Source organism: Pogonomyrmex barbatus, unplaced genomic scaffold, assembly GCF_055798465.1.
Source record: "Pogonomyrmex barbatus isolate J1 unplaced genomic scaffold, ASM5579846v1 scaffold3, whole genome shotgun sequence".
Classification (NCBI taxonomy): Eukaryota; Metazoa; Arthropoda; class Insecta; order Hymenoptera; family Formicidae; genus Pogonomyrmex; species Pogonomyrmex barbatus.
In genome coordinates this window covers 18220476-18245887 of record NW_028297127.1, presented here as the reverse complement: position 1 = coordinate 18245887, position 25412 = coordinate 18220476, and the positions used below count along the sequence as shown (strand labels likewise).

At 37.5% G+C, this 25412-nt stretch overlaps 1 protein-coding gene across 5 annotated transcripts in view; it reads right to left on the bottom strand.

Moving 5' to 3' along the window:
• tei (irregular chiasm C-roughest protein teiresias) overlaps positions 1 to 25412 on the bottom strand; it is a 317350-nt gene that overhangs the window by 122213 nt on the left and 169725 nt on the right. For 4 of the 5 annotated variants that reach the window (XM_089080500.1, XM_089080497.1, XM_089080496.1 and 1 more), the window contains exons 4-5: positions 9774 to 10110; positions 9058 to 9293 (exon numbers count right to left, since the gene is read on the bottom strand). In XM_089080500.1, the coding sequence (XP_088936626.1) occupies positions 9058 to 9293; positions 9774 to 10110 (573 nt within the window). The remainder of the gene's footprint in view (positions 1 to 9057; positions 9294 to 9773; positions 10111 to 25412) is intronic. The other variant, XM_089080499.1, reaches the window with a different exon arrangement.

Sequence of the window (25412 nt, the reverse complement as noted above, 5' to 3'; positions counted from 1 at the left end):
AGAAGAAATTAAATTATAATGAAAGTTACTTGATAATTTAGCAAAAAATTGGAAAAATATCGGAATCTGATTTTACATATTACTTGCAAATCAACGACCGAGAAAAATAATACGATTCGATCCAACTGTGTGCCGAGAGAAAAAGCGCTTGCTCAACAAGCGTTTCCGCGACAGAGGCGCTTTTCATCGCAGATCGTTAATCGCGTCGCGCTCGTGGCAACTAGCGCGTAGCATGGGCCAAAGTGCACTTTCTTTAATACCGGAAACAGTGACCGTCGCATATCGCTGACCGACGCTAAATGCACACGGACGATAACGTCGTAAAGCCAGGAGAGCTTTCGGTTCGACTGACAGCCCTTCGAGTGCACCGCCGCTCGGAAGCTCGGGGTTATTGACTTGCCACTCCACTTCAATACCGACTACCGACACATCTACGTCACGCACACACTCGAATATATTCGATGAGATGGAGAGAGAGAGAGAGAGAGAGAGAGAGAGAAAATGCAATAAAAAAAAAAAGAGCAAAGAAAAGAAAAGAGAGAAGGCAGCTTTTAGGATTCTTTGATTGTCAGCGAACTTTACAGTCGTCTAATCATTATGATTATATTTCATATTTACCTACATTTTAAACGAGCTTGCATTAAAAAAATTAAAATCAGTAGCGATACAGCGACAGAAGGAAAACGATGAGTATAAAAATATTAAATTTTTTATATTATAAAAGAAGATGTATAATGTATATAAAAGAAGATTATTAATTATTATATATTCTATATAATATATATTATATTATATATTCTATATATATAATATATAATATTATATATTATTATATATTATTATATATTATTATATATTCTGTGTTCTAGTTCATAAATATTAATAATTAAGTCCAATTTTAATTCTGTCAAAGGAGCCGATATTACGTTTAAAATATTGAAATCCGGTATTACGCATTGCGCTTTTGAGCATTATATTATAGATATATGCATGCACGAGAGATTAGCATAGTATTTAATTCGGCATTAATTGCATTTGAAATTCAAACTTTGCAACACAGTCGTCGTAAATGTGAAACATCACGGGAGAATCGGTGCGCCAAATCAGTAGCCGACTTAATTACACGATTAACACGACTGCTCTTTTACACTACATAAATCACAAGACACACAGCGCTGGTCTTCGGATACATTGTCTACCTATATATGTGTATCGCGGTGCGATTGTAAACCAGTCTTTCGAGATAAATGGGCAATTACCTGGTGCATAATGCGTATGCAATTTACACCGATCAATCTGTTACTCGCAAGAACACTAACACGAGATAAATGGACAACTGTACATTTACATATAGCTTCAATGTCTCGTAAATCTTATTATCACAAACAATAAAAAGATTTTATTTTTTTACATCATCACGTTGCTGTAAGATGCAACAATTATTGAGCGAATCCATATTATTAGTAAAATATATTATTTCCCTAATTATTATTTATATTACGTCTAGCTTTTTTCGGCATTAACGGCATGGATGGTAACTGTACGTCGTAATTGAAATAACGCTGCAGTAGAGTTTTATTAATTATGAAATTCAACAAGTTGTAAATAGGACATGGATTGTTCCGATTTTTAATAAAATTTTCGTGACTGGGTCACCATTTTTGAGACGGCTTGAAAATAATGTGGTTTCAAAATAATTGCAGGCAGAGTAAAAACTCGTGTTTCGCTGGAAGTACGGACATCAAAAAGCAACGTGAAAGCTACATCACGATGCGACGACAGCTCGGGGGATGCCCCATTGACTGTTCCATTAATTACGAGGCAACCTTCAGCTACTCAATGGGTAGTTAGTGGCCAATACTCGGCTCGCGTCAATAATCACTGGACAGTGTAGTAGTATGGTGCCAGGCTTTGACGCGCTAATTTACTCCACCTGCGCTAATGCCCCGGTCCTACTGTCCCCTTGTTCCATCGGTCTGGAACAATGATTGTCTAAGTGTGCGTACGAGTTGCATATCGCGCATTGGCTTCGTCGATTCTCACGTACGAGAGAGCATATTAACGTTGCACTTGAGTATAAAGGCATTGAACCTGTATGGAGAATTATGGAGAGCACGTAACTCGACATAGCGAATTACTCGCGAATAGAATTTGCATCAAATTTTGAGAATCGTACTTGCAGACCGTTAAATTCACTTTATTAAACCATGAACTAGAAGCGTTATATGTATAATCGAGGCAACTCTTGACTGTTATTAAAATATTAATCGCATATATATATATATATATAATGTATTACACAATTTAACTTCACACAATAACAGCGAGCTTATGATGAACGTAATTGCAAATATTTAACGTTTGCAATTATAAAAATAAAAAGATACGTAAATATTAATTATTCCAGTGCAGCACAAAATGTGTAAAAAAAATAATATATATAATAAAAAACATTTATGTGCGCGCAATTGCAGTAGATAACGTTAATGGATAAATTAATAAATATTTATAAGAATATTTATAAGAGTGCATAGGTAGATATATATAATACAAAAATAAGATAAGCAGATATAAAACAAAAAAATGAAGTTTACTTATCTTATTCATAATGTTAAAACAAAAGTTAATAATTTATCCATAAAATCAATCATTATATTACGACAAGTGATATTTCGCTCGTATCACGTAAAATTTGTTGAGCAACAATTAGGATATCACAATCAAGATGACACATTTGCTGCGATTCCATTTCATCATTTACACGTGAAGTGGTAGCACAACAAAATCATAAAACAGCTATTGACTGATGCATTTTCCGTACACACATTGCCGACGATTACTTCTAATCAATCATAAATAACATGTAATAAATCACAAACAGTGATAATGGAATTTAATGAAAGAGTACTTTAACAGCACGCGGCATTGGTAAACTCAATTACTTTCGCGCGCTACAGCGCTACATTACTGATTTTATTTAGCGGCTTTGAGTACCTTTACGTCCGACAATTACATTTAAATTACCGAAAATTAATTAATCGCTCCAGCCTGCTGACAAAGTCACGAATAAATCGCGTCAACGCGATATACATACGCGACCAATCATTAAGTAACAGTAAAGATCCTCTGATAATTTATGCGTACGTCGACATAATGACAACGCGTAATCGTTGTCATTTTTTTTTTCCATCGGAAAAAGACAATCCTCACATTCGAAACGTACACGCGAGCGGTTGGTTTTATGCACGTGCCTTGCCATTATGACCTCTGTACCATTATGTGTGAGCGCTTCGTGTAAACGTCCTCCATTTCATCCCTGACACACAGGCCTGACGCAGCGTTTCCGTTCTTTTGAACAGCGACAACGATAGAAACAATGAGCAACGACGGTCCCTTCGGTAAACTCTTCTCTTCGTTGTGGCGCACAACAAAGTGCATACCACGCAAAAAAAGAGACGAACGAATCAACCGTGCACTTTCGGCTTTCAAATGCTTTTACGCATATGCAAGAAAATAATGAGCAAGATAATTACTCTTGGTAACCAAGAACGATAAATAATAAATTGCCATACAGCCTAAATAAATTTAATTAAAGTATTCGTTCTAAATAAGATCGTTCTAATTGTTTTTTAGTTTAGTTACTTTTGCATTTGTGTATTTTTTAAGAGGGTACGCAATAAATGTTTTTTCTAATTGAGACATTGAAATAGTAAAATTATTTTTAAATAAAACATAATAAAATATAAATCGTGTAACGTTGATAAATTAATAAAGTTGTATTTAGAGTAAGTCTCCCAAGAATGAACAATAACATATATATCAACATATAAATTTTATATGTACTGTATACATAAAGCAGGAAGAATTTCCAAATAAACTTTAACATTTTGTCGGTGCTTAAGAGCATAATTTTTTAAAGAAAGAATCGTAAAACATTGTGACAAGGATCTCAATTTCCTCGAATCGCATCGAGGTCGAACATGCTCGAGGCAGCAACCAACGGTATCGATATGTACATGAATCAAAAAGCACCGCGACGTCGAGCGCAATCGAAAGACGATACGAGAGAGTGGAATGCCACGAATTTCGTTGACGTAGCTCTATATGTATACTCCGATGGAGTTCCGCCATTGGCCGGCAGCAGTAGAGAAACACACGAATAGTCAGCCAAAGGGGGAGTAGTTCGATATTGGTCAGACAGTGGAATGCCTTCTGTTCGCGCCAGACAACAAGATTTCTCTGTACCTTATACCGATCTTGTCAGCTTTATATAGAGTGGTAGCTCGCAGGAAAAGGAAAAAAATAAAAGGCAAAAGAGAAAAAAGAGGGAAAAACAAGTTGAAAAAGGGATAGAAAAACAGCGGGACACTACAAGGGCAGAAAGGAACGATGGAGAGTTAAATGAAAAATCGAAGGGATTGAGTGATAACGATTTCAAGTGCCGGTAAGCTGCTAAATGTGGATGTCAGATCTTTCCACAACACGTACAAACATAGAAAAGGATGGCAGTAAATTGAATTTTCTCTACGAAAAGAAAAAAGAAAAATATGAGAAAAAGCAAGGAAGGAAGAAGGAAGTGAGAGATATAAAAAAAAATCTATATTTATTACATTGATTCGCACAAACTCAACTTGTTGATGCTAAAATAGATATGAAGAATACATAAATAAAAGTTTTTTTTTACACAACATATTCGTACGAACACATATGTATATAAACTTAGAAAGTGCAAAAAGAAATAAAATAAAAATCGCACAGAGAGAAAGCTAACAAGGGATCGAAGGAAATAAGATGCGAAACATAACTGGTATTAAGGTAGAAAATGGTACTACCAGATACATGAAAGAAATGTTTGTTATATTTATAATTTGAATCTCGATTTAATATGAAAACGGGTGGGAAGGAGAAGGCATAAAAGGCGCTTTGAGGAGGCACAGGGAGAGACTATGCAAGTGTGCAAGTGTGTTTGTGTGATGGTTTGAAGATGAATCTTGAGGAAATCGCAGTCTGTGCCCAATGCACGGGTAAAGGACGAGCCGCCTTAACATCCCTGTCTATTTGTCGAATAAAATACGGGGAACCTGGCAACCGCATAAAACGTACATTATTCTCATCTTTTTCTCGCTCGCGGATTCGGCGTCGAGCACCCGAGTAGCGCTAGGCAAATCTATCCTTATCAGCCGCAGACGGACGTTACCCCTTTGCCCATTCTTGCGCGCTTTACCTGGGGAATAAAATGCTTAAATTTCCAATAATCGGCGAAAAATAAAAATGATGATTTTATACGTTACGATAATCGCTAAAAAAAACTTGTTTCCCCTTTAAATGCATTTTCCTGAATCGATACAAATTTCTAGATGTGCAATAGTTTTGAAACATTCATAAATTATTATTAAAAATATGCTTATTTTTTAATATAATACGTTTCTGAAATATATAATAAGGAAAGTTTATTAAACTCAATTTGATGCTTTTTTTAATCGGCACTCTACAATTCTTCTAAATAACCTTTTATAAATTATTTTTATTTACATTTATTATCTATTATTTATTATCTACATTTCATATTTGTTGATCTGTGATCCTTTCTATTAGCATGCATTTTGATTAATGCTCTTTGTCGATCTGACATACATTTTAAATTAATAACAATAAATTACGAAATAATAATGACTCTGTCAACATGCATTTGACAATATTAATCATGTAAAAACGTGCCACTTTATAGACAAAGTATACCGTATATTTATAATTAAATATTATCAGCACGAAAACATCAGGAAATAACTGAAATTTCTATGTTACAAATTGAGTTTATACATTTTCTCATTTCCATGGCTTTATATTACAGCTATGATGCGACGTGCGGTATGCATTACGTAGCTAAGTTCGATAACCGGAGAAACATGATAATCATCAACGTATATCGCCTACATTATGAAATTATTGTCAAAAGGCATCACATCGGCCCGACGTTGCGACCACCATTAAATTTATCCTAAATTGACCTAAATTTTCTGATAATCGATAGAGCTCTTAAAAGCCGAAACAATATCCGAAACGATAATCCTGATATTGTTAGAATGAAATAAGCATAAAATTATTACACAATTAATTATTATCTTGTAATAATATATATTGTATATTATTATACTATTAATTATTATATATTAGTTATTTATCTTATTTATTATGTTATTTCTATTTATTTGTTTCTTTTATTTGTTTTATTTAATATTTTTCCAAAAAGTGTGTTATCAATCATTGAACATAAATAATTTTCATGTACTAAACCAACAATTTTGAAATTAACTAATTAAGATATCTCTGATTATCCAAATTGTTTATTCGGGAATTAACTCGCGCATACACAACTGCGACGGTAAATCTTCCGTCTGACAATTCGCGGATCGGTAAAATATAATGTGCAAAACGAAGTACGAAAGAAATACAAGTTATTGCATTTCAATGAAAGCTTACTTTGTCCGCATTGGCGTGCTGGACGCGAGCTTATAGGTTGGAACAACCAAGGTTGATTTGTTTTTCTCGACTTTGCCAGGGCAGACATTAAGTGTACTCAACGTCTTATCGTGGCACCGCGCGGATTTTGGTGCCATATTTCATGCGGCAGGCAACTTTTAGTGCTCTTCTTTCGTATTTACTCGACCGGTTTGCGAAAGGTACAATAGAGAAGATATAAATCCGGTAGATTTATGAAGTCGGTGCAGTTCATTGAGATACGGGAAATAAACCGGAGTGGCGAGAAGTGAAAAAAAGTAATTGGTCACATTTAGAGAATTTATTTCAAAGCGATTTAAATCGACTTCTCGATATTATGTGAACATTTATCTGTGAACTAGTTATAGATGAATAAAACTTTTCAACATAAAAATAAGATAGTATATTTCATCGTTAGTTAATATTAAAAAGATTTTGTGATGAAGAAGATTTTCATCGTTTTCACAGAAATTCGTATATTATGAATCATAAAAAATTAGTATTAAAAATTTATTTTCGTCTATTTAAAGAGTTCGAAAGTGCTTCATAGGGATCATGTTAAAATTACAAAAATCTTTTTACGATATAAGTAAATAATACCCTGAATTACACATTAATGTTCAAAAGTGCCGCGAGTATACCGCCGATAGTAAAGGCCACTGTCAGTGTGAAGCTCTCGTATAGGAACCGAAAAATAAACATCGCCATGAACCAGAAGTAATCAAACGCACAGAGAAGAACGCACAAAAATGCATGCGAGAAGTGCTACCACATTCCACGATTACACGCGCACACCCGCATCGCGCCCCGAGCAAATCGTACCGCGGCAGATAAAAGTCCATCGTATTCTTCGTTCTGGTGGTTCTTGGTGGTTGAATATTAAAAACAGGAGTGGAGAACGAGACCACGAAGCGAGCTTTATTCGTTCAGCGGGAAGCCACGAGCTTTCGAACAACGGCGAGGAGCGTCACGCGCGGCGGCGCGATTGTTTCGTGTAAACGTGCACGTCTCGATGCGGAGACAAGTGCAACCGGCGGAACGAATGATGCGTTCGTTTCTAGCAAAGGAAAAAAAAAAGAAAAAAAAGAGAGACGGTAAAATGTTTTAGGGCGAACTTTTAAGACGAATGCATATTCATGTTGTCACGATGCGACCGCCGGGTCCAAGTGGCGCAAATTAATATGCATAAATTCTGCCATTACCAGCGACTCAGGCAGCGGAAACGTCTCGGCTCCCGATTTATCCGGAATCTGACCCACTTGCTGGAAATTCTTGAGGACAGCAACATTTTTATTCAATACATTATCCATACTTAAGCCCGGGTGTAACAGGAATAAGAAATGCCAAGAAGTTTTTTATTACAGCAGGTGCTACGTGTCCACATTGCACGATAATTTTTAATTGGATTTATGTCAGAGTTTATGTCAAAAGACAAATGAATCAAATATTACGTATAAAAAAGATAATTTGAACATCAAAAAGAAAGAATTTCTTTTTTATGTAGAATAAATATTTTTTTTAGAAGAATTAAATATTATAAGAAAAATTCTACGTATTTTCGATGTATTACTTTAACAGTAATTAATTTTTCTTTATTTTTTTTACATATAATATATATATATATATATAATATTTATATATAATATAGAAACGTTAAAAAATTCTTAACGTTTTTAGAATGGATATAATAAACATCTTCGATTGTTCGAATGCGACAAAAGTTTTTAGAAAAGGATTATGTGGAATGTAAAAATGAAAAACGTTGGGAATAGTAAAAGTTTGTCTTTCTGACTACTCGCTGCAGAAAAATTTTTCTCTCATATGTTATCGCTCCTAAATGTATCCGGCACATTCCTAAAAAACTTCATCAGTTGGAATTTTGCGAGAATTTAATCATTCGCGTGAAATTGAAAGGCTTTATGCAAGGTAGGATCACGTTTTTTTCGGAAAAATTCACATACATCTCACTTTTTCATATAAAAATGCGTTATATAAAAAAAATTTGCAATTTTTTTTATAATAGCCAACATAAAGAGAATTTTTAATACCACATTATATTTGAAAAAGAAATCGCTTCGATTTATGAATAACGCAATTATTTTGATGGACGAAATTCATTAAAATCAAAAATATTATTGCATAAATTAGTATAAATCAACATATCAATATCATAGAAAATCAATCATTTGAATAAATAAATACACGTTTTAAACTATTTTACATATAAATCTTTGATGACTCTAAAGATCAAATATTTAATATATTCACATACATTATTTAAACTTTTTCCTTCAACAGTATAGAAATCACAATTCCGAATTGGATATTTATAAATTATTTACATAGTAATGGAATAATAGTTACTAATTATAGCAAATATATTTTATTATGCATAATTAATTATTAAAACATAAATAAATAAATGCAGTATGAAGAACAAATGATCCTACCAAAATGATTATATTTTCTAAAATATTTCATTAAACTAATTTTAATTTTTCACATTAATAAAATATCCACATTATTGAAATATCGGAAAGCAGATCGCAAAGTACTTACCGAGCACGATCAGCTTCACTGGTCTGCCGTTGAGAATCTTTCCTCGATCATCTTCCAGCGTGCAGCTCCAGACACCGTCGTCCTCTAATCTGACGTTATCTATGTGCAACGCCGCGGTCGTCGAGTCGCCGATGTACCGGTGCCCGGTTCCGCTCATTTCCGTTCTCGTGTCTATCGTGATCATATCCACCGGACTACCCTCGTGCAGCCACGTCGCCGGTCGTATTCTGTAACTTCTGACAAGGGGCGCAGCGTCCGCATTATTAGTTCACCTAACAAACTTCGTTACGCCCCGATCTTCGGGCGACGAAGAGACTTCAGCTGTACCCGCGTTACTGTCACAGAACGACTCTGTTTCCATAAAGGGAATAATTTCACTGCGACATATTCAACGCGGAAGCTAGTGTTACCATAAAGTGAAATCGGATATTAATAACGCATTAATATGATGAGGGAATATTATTATGCAGACATGTACGTTGAAAAGATATGAAGGCTTAACTTTATAGAAGAATTACAAAAGGAGAAAAGGAAAATCATCGATATATTATGCAATTTATCTGAAGTTAAAACACGATATTTCTCATTCACAGAAAGACGGATTTCATTTTTTTTAAATTTCAAATATCTATGCTTTATGACGTAGACGATTTTAATGTTATCTCAACAATTCCTGGTGATCGCGATAGATCGATCAAAACGGACACGCAAGTTACCTTGCTCCTGGCTGCAATAATCTCGAGTAATTTCCTTCCAGTTCGCAGGGTAAGATGACTTTACTGTGGGGCTTCTCTACAATCTCCATCGGCGAATTGGACAACGTGTCGACCGTATCTGAGGACAGAGCAATGTTGGTCGTACTGGAAGAACTGGTGGACCATGACTCCTCTTTAGGGGCCCCTAAAAGGGCCGCGGGTTGCACCACTTCGTCGGGTAGAGGTATCAACGTCGAGCTGGACGTCGTTGTGCTCGTTGTGCTGGTAGTTCGCCTGGCACGCCGACTACCCTCCTGTCTACCTCGCAGCGCAAAAACACCAGCCTCGTTCACGGAGCCTGCAACAACAACGAGGTATAATGGCGTCAGCCTCTCTGATGTGGCCGCCGTTAAAAGACGTTACCGTGATTTCATTTTTCGCTAGTGCTCGCCTCGCGCTTTTTATAACGCATCGTTCTTATCGCGCTTTTGTTAATATCGACGTTCTAAGAGCGTCCCAGTTTTTAAGCATTTCTGGATAAACCGTCGCGTGACCTCCCGCAAGAAATCGCCTCAACCTACCAGTTCAACTATTATTGATTATTTACCACATACTGCTACAACTGTTTTACTCCCGACCACGATTGATTAACTAGACAGACAGGAAGATTAATTGTGGTATAATGTACTTGCACACGCTGAATTATATATAATTAAATAGTTACTGTAGTTACTGTAAAACCTTCAATCATAGAGTTTATGATCATTTTGCAATAATTTTTTGGATGCTCCTCGAAACTTGACACCTACAAGAAACAAGAGATGTGCCTTTAAATAAACGCGATGTACATTATTCTTCGTGTTTCGCCAAGATTTTCAAGTGAGCTCGGAGACAGAGGGACACGTCGCATCTCCGTCCGTGTTCAAAGGACGGATAAATTTTCTGGTCGCCCGTTACAACGGAACAACAGACGGGATTAGTCGTTCGCCCTTACCATGCTTTATCGGGAAGTAAATATTTCGAAGACCGGAGTCTTGATCGAGTTAGCGCAGCCCTGGAATTTGATAAAGCCGCGACAAAAACGCCTCGTTACGAAGGGCACTTTCCATCGGGCGAATAGGCCGCCGTTCCGCACGCTCGGTCGCCCTCACCTACTAACTGCCTGCCTATCGAGCTTGGTCGACCGAGACTTCACGGAGGAAAACTAATTATGGTTCCGATGAGCCGCAAATAGCTGCAACTACCTAACCTAACGCAACTAAGAGCTCTCTTCCCGGGATCCGCCTTCTCATTCTGCAGCCGCGAGTTCCGCAATCCTTCTGTAGCAAGCCAGCAGTTGAGGGTGACCGACAGCCCAACTTGTTTGCATGCTACGAGGCAGTTCTACAATGGCTCTTTCATTAACGTTCTCTCTTACCTTAACGGCTAAAGCATACACTCTATTCTTTTGAACCTCTGTTAAAGCAGCAACGTTAGCTTCTGCACTTCTTTAGACAAATTCTGTTGAATTCCTTTCGCGCGAGTATAAATATCTTCAGAATATCACGAACAAAATTAATTTTTTTGAAAGTAAAATATAAGTAAGTATTGTGTGTGTTTCTAGTCTTTTTCAAGAATAAAGCTGAAAATGATAGTGACGGAAAATAAAAATGTATGCGATATATTATAAATGCAAGCGTGTATGATTGATTATTTCTTCCTGTTATTTTTAAAATATTCTAGCTAATTAAATTATTCGCACTATTTCTTGTTTAATATCTTAATAACTCTAATTAATATAAGTATTCATGTTAAACAAAGAATATTAATATAAAGAATATAATATAAAGAAAAAATAAATATATTATACAAATAACAAAATTCTGATTTTACTATCTGTGCAAAACTCTCGCAAAGCTGCAAGACTCCATAGAAGGCAAAGTGACAACTAAAGTTTTTCATATTTCTCAAGAACTATTAAATTGAAGTTCTTCAGAGTTACGAAGAGGCGTACAAGCGAAACTCCACGACGTGATAACAAAAAAATATGACTATGTACATAGCATATTTTAAATTTGTCGCGATTAAACGATCATTGATTTGTTGTCATCAAATGTAATTTAATATTTCCGTTGAAATATATGTTTTATCGCTAAACATGGAAATTGAAATGTAAGAAGGATTTAGTGATAATTGAAATTTAATAATCGCAATCTAGCGATGATAAATTGTTTGGAAACATTATTTTCACATGTGTGATTTAAAACAAATTTATTTTGAAATGTTATCATTATTTATCATAATTGTATCATTCTTTCGATCGCGATATAATATAATATAATATAATATAGATTATAATATTGAATATAATATTTGAATGCTTTTAATTCAATGTAGTAATTAATTTAAGTTCTCTCTTGTTCTCTCACTTTTTCCCACATCAATTAATAAAAATAATAGATAAGAACATTTAAAAAAACTTATACGTCCAATTTGATGGTTCTTTCTTAAAAATTTAGCGACTACATAGGAATAGGAGTAAATCATAAATCGACAATTGAAATCAAATATTTATCGGGTCGATGGACGTGCATGAAAATGATTTGATTTTAGCTTAAGCCAAAGCTAGACGCAAAAGAAAATATATCGACCAGCAGTCACGTAGCGATATCATGGTGACGGCCAATAGCGAGTGGCCTGTGTTCATCAACGTTCCCAATAGTATACCTGACTAGTTATACACCGCTATCGAGTGGATGTTGTTCGACGTTGATGCATGCATTATTCAGACGGTGTATCCATTCATTATTCATGTCATGATCAATGGATGTCAACAGACCGCGATCTGTATCTGAGCACGTTGCTATGGCAGAAAGTGAGAGTGGATGTTAAGCGAAATATACGTTGACGGGCTAGGGCTCCTCTCAAAGGAACGTTGCGAGGCACGATGCAACGAATTTACAATGCCGTGTACCTAGTCGATGACACGACACAGATGACGAATCTTTGATTACGACGGAAGTGGTAACCGCTTTTAGGAAACATATCGTAGCGCAAATATACCGCTTTTAGACTAGAGATATTTTACTCAAACATCAACAATCAGCTTGAAGTTCTTAATTAAAAAACAAAAGAGAAATAAGGAACATAAAAGCTATGCAAGGTCTAAGGTGCGAAATATTTATATTACATCAAGTAAATTAAAAATTGAACATTATGAATAAAAAATAAATAAAAGAAAGCCAATTAACGATAGGGTGTATTTAAGCGAAATAGATCTATTCAAACCACATGATTCGCAAAATATTTTTTGCTGCGCATCATACGAGCATTTAGGTTTAATTCTTATCATAAACAAACTTTACAGACTTTACTTAAATGTTGATAAGTAAAGCTGTGAGCTTCTTTCCAACCGAAGATTTCTTTTTCATATCAGTTTTTAATTCTCATCTGGAATTAACGGCGTTCAGTAACCATCCGAATTCGCTCGATTGGCGCTTTCCCACGTATAATGTTTATACTTTCGTGATTCGCAACAATACGAGATGGTAAAGTGGTTAAGAGGATTTGTCACCTCGTATCACCGGATAAACTTCTTTTACATTATGCGAGAAGCACTTTTCGCCACGAGATGGTAAATTTCCGTCCATATCCGTGCCGTCGACGTACCTCCGCCATTCTCTTGGCGTGTATCGCGCATCAAAGGTGAAATACACGAATCCGCTATGGGAATTCCGATAATTTGGAAAGAGGAGCTGGTAAACTCCAACAGGCATCGTCTCGAATCCCTGAAGCGCTAGATTTGTCGAACGTTCCAGACGAGGGCGAGCTTTGCAACTTCGTGCCGCGAAATACTACGCGCTGCATGAATCAAGTTTCGCGAACTTGCGCGCTCACTTCGCTGTTATCTACTTATATTATCACCGCTAATTTACCCCCCCTCTCTCTCTCTCTCTTTCTCTCCTTGACTCGCTCGTCAATCGGAATTCTTTCGAAAAATATATTTCAAACGCGAATATTCTTTCAAAGAAGAAAGTTGTCACAATCTTAAGAGTGCATAAAAGTTTCTAATTTATGCATCTTCCATTAAATGGAAGTAAAATAGTGTGTGTGTGTGTGTGTGTGTGTGTGTGTGTGTGTGTGTGTGTGTGTGTAAAATATATGAAATATAATATACATACATGCAACATGATAGTCGCAATTCAATATTCAATTTATAATATTTGATTTTTCGCTAATTTTTGTTGTGAAAGGTATAACTGAGAAATGATTGATCACAAATTAATCCAACGGATACTCGTGCAATATTGTAATTAGGTCAACAGAGAATCCTATCACGCGTTTTGCTACGATATTGGAATGGAAGCGGAACGAAAATTAATCCGAATACGATCTGGTTACGAAAGCGCGTAACCAGAGCGCGGACCAGTAACAAATAAATACGGATAGTATCTGCGAGCGGGGAAAGAAGGAGAGAGAGAGATAGAGGGAGGAAGGGAGGGAGGGAGGGAGGGAAGGAAGAAGGGGGAGAGAGAGAGAGAGAGAGAGAGAGAGAGAGAGAGAGAAAGATGTGAGATTCATAAATATATTATTACGCATTTTTCGCCATACGTCGCGGTAACACGTCATACTCTATATTCGTCCGATTATAATCACCCGTCTCGCACTGTCCGGGGATACTCGGTCCCAGAACGTATCAACGAAAGCCGTCTCATCCGCCGCATTCAGATCGGAGGAACGAACTGCCCCCCCGTCTGTCGTTTGCTGATGAAAAGTTTCGAGAGCCGCCCTCGGAAGCTTTCGTATGTCGCCACGGACATGGAGGACAGTCGTATGCCGTACATAGAAGAGAACTTCACGAATCGTAGAAAAGGAATGGGTTTACGTACGGCTATACTTTGTTGGTCGATGTCGAGGTGACCTTGCTTCGCGTATATAAAGCGGCAAAGATCAGAGGCGTCCCCGGAGCACGTAGAGAACGCGGGGGAAGCGGGAGAGAAATAGAGCAAGCAAACGCGGAGCAAACGGGAGGATTCGGTATCGTCGGGTATATATCGCCAAGGGAATCTATCTTTCGCGTGGAATTCGCAGCACGATCGTCTCTGACAGCGGCAACGGGAGTGATTCTCGGTCGGGGCTCCCGCCCCTTCGGCCTCGCGTATTTCCGCGCACCACTCCGTTCTCTTCCTGCCTGCGATTCTCACCGATCCCTCTCCTCACTCCTCACCCCTATCCACCGGGTGTCATCCCGCGCTAAGCTCTCGGTAATACTCTCTCGTCGCGGTGGCAGTTACGGGCCGGTCGTTACGATCCGCATGCACTAATTCCGATGGCCGCAACGCTTGCGCCAATTTAGATTGACAAGACCAATCTTTAGATGAACATTAGATAACAGCTTTGAACCTACAATCTATCGGCATCTGAATAAATAACAGTAGAATATAGCCGGTATTCTACTCTATTTCATGGATCATGGGCATCGATATCATTCTTTTCTGCATATTTTTTTCCTTCATATGTATACGCGAGAAAATTAAAGAATAAAATTTTTACCAATATGATATAATACAATATAAACTAAAGAAAATACAGAAAATCTAAATTCACGTATTGTTACATGTTACTTTATTCTTACAAAATTACATGCAATTGCAATGCATTCCGTGATAAAATTCGAGTCATTTATCAGTTTTTGTTCCACAAGTCGTCCAGTACTAGCGGCATTGAATGAAAAAGAGAGAAGCATTTCGTTAAAGTGAATCCAGCAAAGAGCGAGCATCAACTGAGCGAGAAAAACAAGAGGCGTCTCTTCTTGCACGTAAAGGATCGTCTCTCACGTGTTGAGCCAGGTGTAAGTAACTAGAAATCGTTACGATCGATACGACGATAACGGTAACCATCGGCGACCGTAAACATTCCCGAGGCTCTCGGGAATCCATTTGTTTTTAAGCGCCACCGATATGTTATAAACTGCGCTCCCTCTTATTGCTGCTGGCTTAAAACTCCGTGCCGCGTCGCGCATCGACGACTTTTGTTTTTATATTATTCTGCAGCGGCTAACGCAATTCCGTTCATTCGCGATTGCAAACAGCGCACGAAACATAATTGCATTGTTCTTAGTTAAGCCCGACTCCATATCCCACAGGGTAAATAACCGTTGCATTTCGAGAAGCGCGTGCAATAATGCTGCAGATATCTTATAAAAAAAAGCGATCTTACGAAAGTCGATACAAGAACTTCCATAGAGCTCGGCAGTATCGCGTTGGCTATTCAGCAACGAAAGAAGAAATTCGTGTAAATGACTCTTTCAATTCTTGCGGCTACATAAATTACTTCTCAGCAATGAAAACAATGCAAATTTACGGCGTATTTGGTAACATATATATAATTAAAATGATTCAAATTATTTTTACATTTAAATTATACAAGTTACGTTATACAATACGTGATATATATTTTTGCAAAATTTATAAGTTGAAAGTCAACACTGCAAAATTGCAAATTTGCAATGCAAATTTGCGGCGTATCTTACGACATATATACAATTCAAATGGTTCAAATTATTTCTACATTCAAGTTATACAATTTAAATAATATAATGCGTGTTATATATTTTGCAAAATTTGTAAGTTGAAAGCCGACACTTTTTGTATAAAAAAAAAATTGGACGGCTATTCTAAAAAAAGAAGTGGAGAAAGAGAGAGAATACTTTTTTAAACTTGCAAAAAGAAAAAGCGCAGACGCCGAGTGCAATTCTATTTTTTGTACAAGAAGTAACACATTATTTGCAGCGCTCCTTGCATTTCCGTGTTTTCCCTGTCGTGTCCGCGTTTGCTTCCTCGGTAAATACCCCACATTTTCTCTGTTGAGCGCAGATGTCAGGCGTATACGACAAACCTCATAAAAATCTGAAATTATGAAGTCAAGGCCGACATCTCCCGTTGATATCTGTCTTATGATATATCTGTCTGCTGTATTACAGGCAGAATGACCGTAGTCGTATGTGTAAAAAAAAAAAAATCTATTTATTTTACACTAGGAAGACAGGAAAAAAGAGAGTTCTTACGGTCACAGACTTGTTTGCAATCAAATGATTTTAATTCTTCTTAAGTGACACTTTCTGACATTGCTTCAAGCAGCTATTTTATTCATAACATACATCTCGTTTTGCGCAAATTGTAAATTATAATTTAATTTACAAAATTTAATCTACAGAACGAGATTAAATATTATTATCTAGATATGTTACGACGTTGAGCCCTACATTTCATGGAAATAAAAACGCGCGAGAAAATATAACTTTTTCAGAAAATAACGTATATAATAAAAACCAATTTTCCTTCAAAACACCGCGAGAATGTCGATTATTCTCGACAATCTGCGCCTCAGGCAAGCGGATTTATCCCGTTGAACGGGGGGATACGTTGCCGATAAGATCGCTTGCGCAATAAAGCTTTGTCGCAAGATAGGCTCTTTGAGATTAGCTCGCGACGCGCAAGTCCCGCTTGATGTGGCAAATTAGCGACTATCGCGCGAATAGTCGGCGCACACGACCGATCAGGCTCCATTAACGGACACAGCTGTCCGTCCACGTAACGGATCCGTCGGGATTCTAATCTGACCGCAGGGCATGCCTTCTAATATAGATAGAGACTGATTAATTCCGCGGTAACGCGTCGGCCGCTGGCGTTCCACGAGGCGCGTACGATCCCGATGATTACGAGGGCGTAACGTTGTTACACATAAGGACTCGATCCGCATGCAACGCGATCCGTGTGCCACGGACGCAGAAGCGACGTGGTATGACTATGTAAATTAAATTAAATCGTAGGATACTCAGATCCGAATGTCACTGTCGTTGTCCGACCGTAAAAGTACCTCGAGAGGAGGACCTCGTCGCCGGACACTCTCGTATGATCGAGTGGATCTACGGCGAATGTTGGAGAAGAGGGTCTCAACACTGATTGAAGGGCTTCCGCTGGTAAACATTGCCGAGAGACCACTCCTCCGATAGCAATATGGATATTATTCTAAGGAATCGATAGTGACAAAGTAGAAACGTATTCGGAAACGGACAATCCCCGGATCACTCAAATATACAGTAAATAATTGAGCCGTTCGTGTTCGATAGATAACGTTGCATTTTAGTAAAAATAAAAGTTTGATTAGCTTTGGACATTTATGTTCAACGGACTGGCATAGAAACTTAAGATTATAAAAAATTTTTTTTCGTGAGAAGATGTACTTCAATAAAATAATCAAGAAAAAGATTTATAAAGATTTCATTCACGTATATATATATGTACGTATATGTAATAATCTATTATTATAATCAATATTTCTAATTTTATGAAAAAGATTTTAGACGAATAAAAGATAATGTAACAATAAAAATCTGCAACTGTACAATATCATATGCGCAATCCGTAACATAAGCGTGATACATAGCATCATCCACAATCAAAATCAAATAAACAATCGAAAGTTGAAAGTGCTAAGACTATTATTCGTCAAGCCTTTAACAATGGATATATCTTTCGAGTGCCAAGCTGGAGCCATCAGAAAAGGTCCATTCTGGCGGCGGGCCACGTCACAGATCCGGAAGAAATCTCCGCAGCGAACAAATCGCTTGGAACGCGCGCGCGCGTAGGCCCGGCGTTCGAGAGATACCGAGTGATTGATTCACTTGCCAAGCAGAGCTTACGGTTTCCACGAGTTTTCTGAAGCCCAGCCAAGAGAACGGCGACCCGAACTCCGTGCCGATTGCGCCAGACCGGAAGTTACCCCCCGCGGCGTCCGAAGCCTCCCGAGAAAAGGGAGGAAGCGAGTATGATCTTCGCGCTTGCGTTCGCGAGCCAGCTAGCTAACACCCCGCGAGCACTTCCACCTAATTGTTATCGTTACGTTCGATCGTTTTGCATAATCGGTGCGCGGGCTTCCGGCTGCTCGTGCCAAGTGGGAATCCGTTTTCGCGAACCGAAGAGAGTACAATTGCTGAGCAGACTCAAGCTTCTCCTCATAAATTATCGGCCGCGAAAAGAAGAAATTCCAGATTCGATTCTGCTGGCTGTGCGATTTTTGACCTTGAATTACCAAGTGATAAAACAGAGTCAATTTTCGGATATTTATGGAACCAAAACGTTTAATAACGCCGCTGCACTTTCTTTTCAAAATCGTAAAAAAAAATCAGAAATAATTCTTTTAAGAATATATAAGTATATATTGACTGTGCTTTTCTTACTCAATTTTTTATCCGGAGAAATATATATCTAATATCCTTATATCTAATTGTAAAAAGTACCATCGCAATTGTGATAAATGTGACTTAAAGAAGCACGGATTTTGGCGACGTGTTCCTTTTGTTTTACTCGACAGTGCATGTGTGGCTAATAGATTCCCTTTCCGATACTACCCTTCTGGGATCTGGCGCACGTAAGAAAGGCATGCCAGCCCCGCCTGGTCAGCACCAACCATCGGAAGCCATTTTATTTATTTACGAGCGCGCGGTAGCGGATACTTTCAGGTCTAGTTGCAAGTTTCCGATAGCAGTGAAAGATTAATTAAAGCGCAAGCCACCGTGTAATGGGAGAGCATTGCTTTCCACTTAAGATTACATCGCGGGCACGCTTCTGCCTGCAGTTACCGGACGGAAATTTCGCCAGCTGGTGTTTAATAACGGACACTTTCTGGCTGTTACCGTCAATTGCGGCGCATAAATAAGCGCCGCGCTTAATTTCGTCGCTATCGGCCAGATTACGGACTTAGGTCGGGACGCAAAGAAAGCGTCTTCGTTAATCGCAATTTCGCGAGCGGGCGAACTCGACTTAAGATCAACGTCGAGCGTCATTATTCTCTCTTTCGCGAAAGCCCGTTGATCTCCGTAGAGAAGAAGGGAAGAGAGGGGAAAGAGAGGGATTGTCGTGTGTCTGCGCGATCTCGCTAAATCACCGGTGCCACGAGTGACTGACGTTATTAATGAGGTACTGATGGTGGCTGCACGAGATCGTGTTTCGTATTCCCGTTCGAGCGCTCATCGTCCGTCGTTCAGCGGTAATTGTTATCGCACCGACATTCGATTTTCCATATCACACGAAAATCAATATCGGCATTTGCTTTTCCAAAGCTAGATTAGCAGTGTAATCGGGAAGAATAGAATATCTATAAAAAGTTGACGATATGCTAAATATGTTTATTATCATTTTATACTTTCTTCTTGCAAGAAAGTATTCTTCTTTAGAATATATAGAATATATTAAACTACGTCTGTTAAAAAAGAATTTCTCAATTGGCTTCTCTTCGGCTTCTAAGCAAAGCCGTCGAACGGAGAACCCAGAGACATTTCTCTCCTCGGGCAAGGAGATCTTCCCTGGAAACGTTTCACGAATTTACGGGTATCTAGTCAGACCTTAAGGAAATGCACAGGGTACATAAAACGACGCGTTTCCCTCCCGACAGAGATACTTTTATCGCTTACACATTTAGCGTCGCAGAGGGAATTGCACCGGCGATGAACAACTCGCCGCGCCGCGCCGAAGCGAAGAAAAAGCGAGAACGAACGCCGCGTTAAGGACGGAAGAGAGGTAAAAGGATGGCGTCGAGCGTAACGCGGACGGAGCGGATGGGTAATACGGCTGCGCACATCGTAAACTGGTGGTGGTGGAATAAAAAATTTTGTATATCTATCCGTGGCTAATAGAATTGCCGTTGCGGCAGGTCACCCATGTTCATCGACGTGACATATACAATGCGGCGTCGATCAACGTTTTTACGTACTCGCCTAAGTTCAATGTTCGAGAAATGCCAATAATTTATGCGATACAAGAGGAGTCATTAATTTTTTTGTGTGGACGGTGTCCTCGTTATTGCCAATTTCTTTTTAGTCGTGTCTTTGAACGATGAGACTAAGAATATCATTCACTCAAGTCTTGAGATTAGCATCAGTACAAAAATAAATAGACCGTAGCTAATGTTAATTTTTTATATCGCCTGAAAGTTTTAACAATATTGAGACATTATTAATATTTCTTTTATATTAGTAATTAAAAATGTCTTCTCTTACTTAATGTCCACTAATTGTAAGACTGATATCATCAATTTCAATATTATAAATAAACGTGTACATTTTATAAATATATAAAATGTAATAATGTGGAATTTTTGAAGATAAAAGTTAAGGAATATTTATTTAAATTTTATATTAATTTTTGATTTCTCTGAACATTTTTGGAAAATATAATCGATTAGAATAACTGTTCAAATGTCTGATTTTACTGTTATTAAAGCATTTCTAGTATAAACAATATGTTATACCAGTTGTCGCCGGAAGTTACTACGCATGCGTCATTTACGAGCGCGGGCAACTGTTTCTGCGCTCGAAAACGTCGATAAAGCGATGCACGCGGAAATGAGACCTCCACCACGGACGAGGCATTCCTGACGGCATCTTCCGCTCCTGATATTGTGCCGCGCCGCAACGTTTGACGTTGAGCTTCGCAATGCGGAACACTTTGCGGAACGTCTAAACAAGTCATGAGCGTCATGAGCAACGTGGTTTCCGGCGTGCGTTTATAAAGTTCGGCCGACGCGGTGTCAAGAGACGGGGCTATTAATAGATATCTCCTCGCTGTCCTCGGGGGAGAGGAAAACTTCTGCCGTGTCTTTCCGGGTGAGGAGATTCAAGGAGTTCGAGTCGCAAATTGGAAAGCAGTATCACCACCGTTACCCGTTGTTCGAGAGTCCGTGCGCGGAAACCTTGTCGCAGATCCTGTGAGACGAAAGCGCCGAGAAATAACGAGGCGAAGTCGCGAGAACACGTTGTTACGGGCGTAATGGAACCAAGCCAAGTTCCATCCGATAGTTACTCTTCGAAGAAAAGCTTGTCCCCGATGAAATGTACGATATAATGTACGATACTGCCCTGTGTAGGGACGACATCGGCTGAACCGCGAGATATTCTCCCGTCACGCTATAATAAATAGCATCTTTCTTTGACATCTTTCTACATAGTATTCAGAAGATGTCTCAAAATTCTTTAAACTTCTTTAAACTTCTTGTCAATTGCACACATATATTAGAAAATAAATAATAAAATAAAAGTTGTCACGTTATATGCATTTGTTAATAATTTCTTTTTTATTTTTATTTTTATTTTTATTTTTATTTTTATATACTCTTCTGTGTATGATTAAACAATAGAAAAGTGCTGACGATATCTTTTGATGTTTAAAATGAAATTATAGAATATCTGTCTTGTATGTCTTTGTTTTGATTTATTATAATATCATATATTACAAATGATATGCGAAAAACATAATATTGCATTAATTTGTTTCTACTTTAATTATACAAATCAAATAAATATTAATAAATATTAATAAATAATACAGAATATTATTACAAGAATATTACAATTGTCTGTTTTTCCTGAATGCATAAATCGTTATAAAAATACAATGACTTTTTATATCGGAGCTCGTGCAATCATTTCAAATGCAAACAAGTTATCAGACAAATTCGAAAAGATCGAAGAAAGATCGAAAGAGTCAAATACGGAAAAGAAAGTAGAAAAGAAAGAAAATTGCGTATTGATTTAAAAAAAAGTACGTACTGATTTCAAAAGCCAGCAAATCTTATTTAATTAAGAGATTCTTTTCAAAAAACGTGATAGCTAGATAGAAATGTGAATGTAACTATTAAATAATGGAATTAGCGTAATGTATGTGTAGCGTAAATAATTTATTTATACGAGTAATTTCCGTCAAGGTTTTAACTGCAATACTTACGTCATTTTACGGTATAACGCTTAAATGTATTTTGCTTGCGACACACACTTATGGGTAACGCTATTAAGCGAGTCATTAAAAAGCTGAATATGATATCAAAGTTAAAGCGGTGTTAACCAGCAGTTTGCTGGCGCCGCTGACATAAGGCTCTTCGTTGCTGAAGTAAAATTCGTTTACGACACGATTTTAGCTAACGCGCGAAAGGTGTCAAAAATATAGTTCGCCCTCTCGCATATTGTATTTTTCAATTAAATTCGCTGCTTTCACAAATGCAAAGATGCAAATTTCAATGTAAATGAAAGTTATCTCCGACTGTCTGAAATAACAACGAAGTTTCAATAAAAGTGCTATAAAAGAAAGTAAAGATTGGAAATACCATGCCATTGCACAGAAGAAAAACGGATGTGCAAACGAAATCTTTTCAGACGACGTTCTTACATTTCGTATTCTTTCTATGCTCACTTCTATGCTGATTCAAATACCTTGAAATCTACATAGTCGCATCGCGATGTGCATCAAATGTAGTTTGCACGGCTCAATTCACTTCCATATTTATTACGTGTATATTAATGTTGTTGATATCAATTATTCATATTAATTCATTATTCAACGATATTTAAACAATGTATAAATTTGTAATGTAAAGTTATGCTAAAAAAAGATATCAGAAAATTTTTATTTATGAACTGTTAAACAGGTTAGAAATAGATCAGTTCAGCGAGTTTTATTTAATTTTACACAATGTATTTCTATAATTGCGGGCAACTATCTACAATGCAAATTCACAAAGACTATTTCCAGTCAAAGATGGATTAATTAATAACAAAAAGAGATGGTGAAAAACAAGAAGTGGAAGAGTAAGCAAAGATCAGATTAGCGACTGCAACTGACTAGAGAAAGGGAAAGAGAATAGAGAAAGAACTTTTAACTCATTTCCAATAAAAGCTCGGGTCGATATAAAAATAAAAAAAATGGACGTATATACATCGTAAGATATATATGTAATAAAATAAAACCGGTAGGCAACTTTCTCGAATTCTTTAAGCACGCGTCGCTGGTTTCCGCTTTCGAGAGCTTTACTTTTTTTTTTGCTTTACATGGTACGGAGAAAATGGAAATAGTTATAATAAGAATGAAAATGGTGCTTTTCAGCTGAATAAAAGCAAGGAAAAATGGATTGCATGTTAATTTAGTTCAAAGAATAATGCTATATTTTACATTATTATAATTAATTTATAATAGAATGTATAATTTCTTTTCTTTCATTTAGTAATTAACTTAAATTTTGATACAATTGTAAAAAATCAATTCATTTGCCATTTCTTCCTGTATAAAATAAAAACAAAAGATTTTATGTTTTTTTCTTTTTAAAATTTACAGCAATAACATTATATATAAATAATTAAAATTTATATTTTTTATTTTTATATCAGTAATGCGATATGATATAATTACGCAGTATACTAGAAAAAAATTGTCTTATCAAGACATATCCAGAAAAATGAAAATCTGATTTCCGTCAACTCGTCAGCCTTCGCTTTGATAAGTCGCTTCTCTCATTTAACATATTGTTGAAAAAATGAAAAGTTTTCAGCGAGCGAAAGCGAGAAAAGAAGTTTTAAAAGCGCCTTTCGGCTATGACCTGTAAAATCGCCATTCAGAAGATGTCGGTCCAGACCCACCGAGAGAACCGTCGAAAGGCAATAAGAACGCGAGTCCCGTGACTTTTTTTTCCTCGACGGCCAGCACCTGTTCGCGGTTCCCGTGACTGAAGAGCGCATTCCCGTATCCCTGTGGATCCGCTTATAAGTTCCTCCCACGACGTCGTAAATAAATATCGGCGAAGTAGGTCATCGCGCACAAAGGTCGGCGACGACGTGTGCCGACGAATTACAAATCTGCTCCCGACGAGCGCGAATGCGGTTAAACTCCGTGGAAAGTATATCGCGCGCGGGGGACCGAAGTTTCACGGCAAAGCGAATCGTTCCTTCCAACCCCCATCGCTTTTCCGGCCGCCAACCGCATCATCTCCCTGCGGTTCACGGTCTTTCCTTCCTCCGCCCGGCGCCAACGCCGAACATCGACATCGTTTGCCTTGTCGCTCCTATCTCCTTCTCGCGATGCGATCCCATTGTTCGTGCAATTTTCACGCTTCAAAGACGTCGGATACCCCGTGTGACGACCATTCGCCAAGTTCGACAGCAAACTTCAGCAGCTTCTGCCTAAACGGGATCGTGCCGGTGCTACCACAACCATTGCGGTTGATTGAATTTACAAGTCCGATGAAAAAGTATCAAACCGCAGGTGTTTGTAATGTAATCTTAATTTGTCACTGTGAACTATTGTTTGCAGATTTTTCCATAGATTTAATTACTGAAAATATACATATGTTGAATATTTCATTAATTACCAAAGAAAACTTTTAGAAGTGAACCGTATTAATTCTTATATTATTAAAGAACAAAAATGAAATTTTTCATTTCCAATATTATAGCGAAAACGTTCATCATTAAATCTATTGAAAAATTATAATATACGATATTATATATACGGTAACGTGCTTTTTGTCTCGTACAAACAACTGATCAATACCCCTCTTTCTTTGGCAAACTCGATCGTGAGAATAAAAGATCGCAGAATAGGATGGAAATCTTTTAAAAAAATTTAGGACTCAATAGCTTTCATCTGGCCAGATTGAATGCGTCTTCTACCATACGCGAACCGGCTATTTTCCATTCGAGAATAGCAATCGCGTTGGGGGCGTTAGTTTTCCGGCGCACGGCAGCTTCACCTCTCCTATTCTTCGTAAATAATCCAGGTTCTGCCGGGCACACCTTGCCCATTTTGAGCTCTGACAAAGAGATGCCAGTAAATCCTGAATATAATGTAATAGATCTGG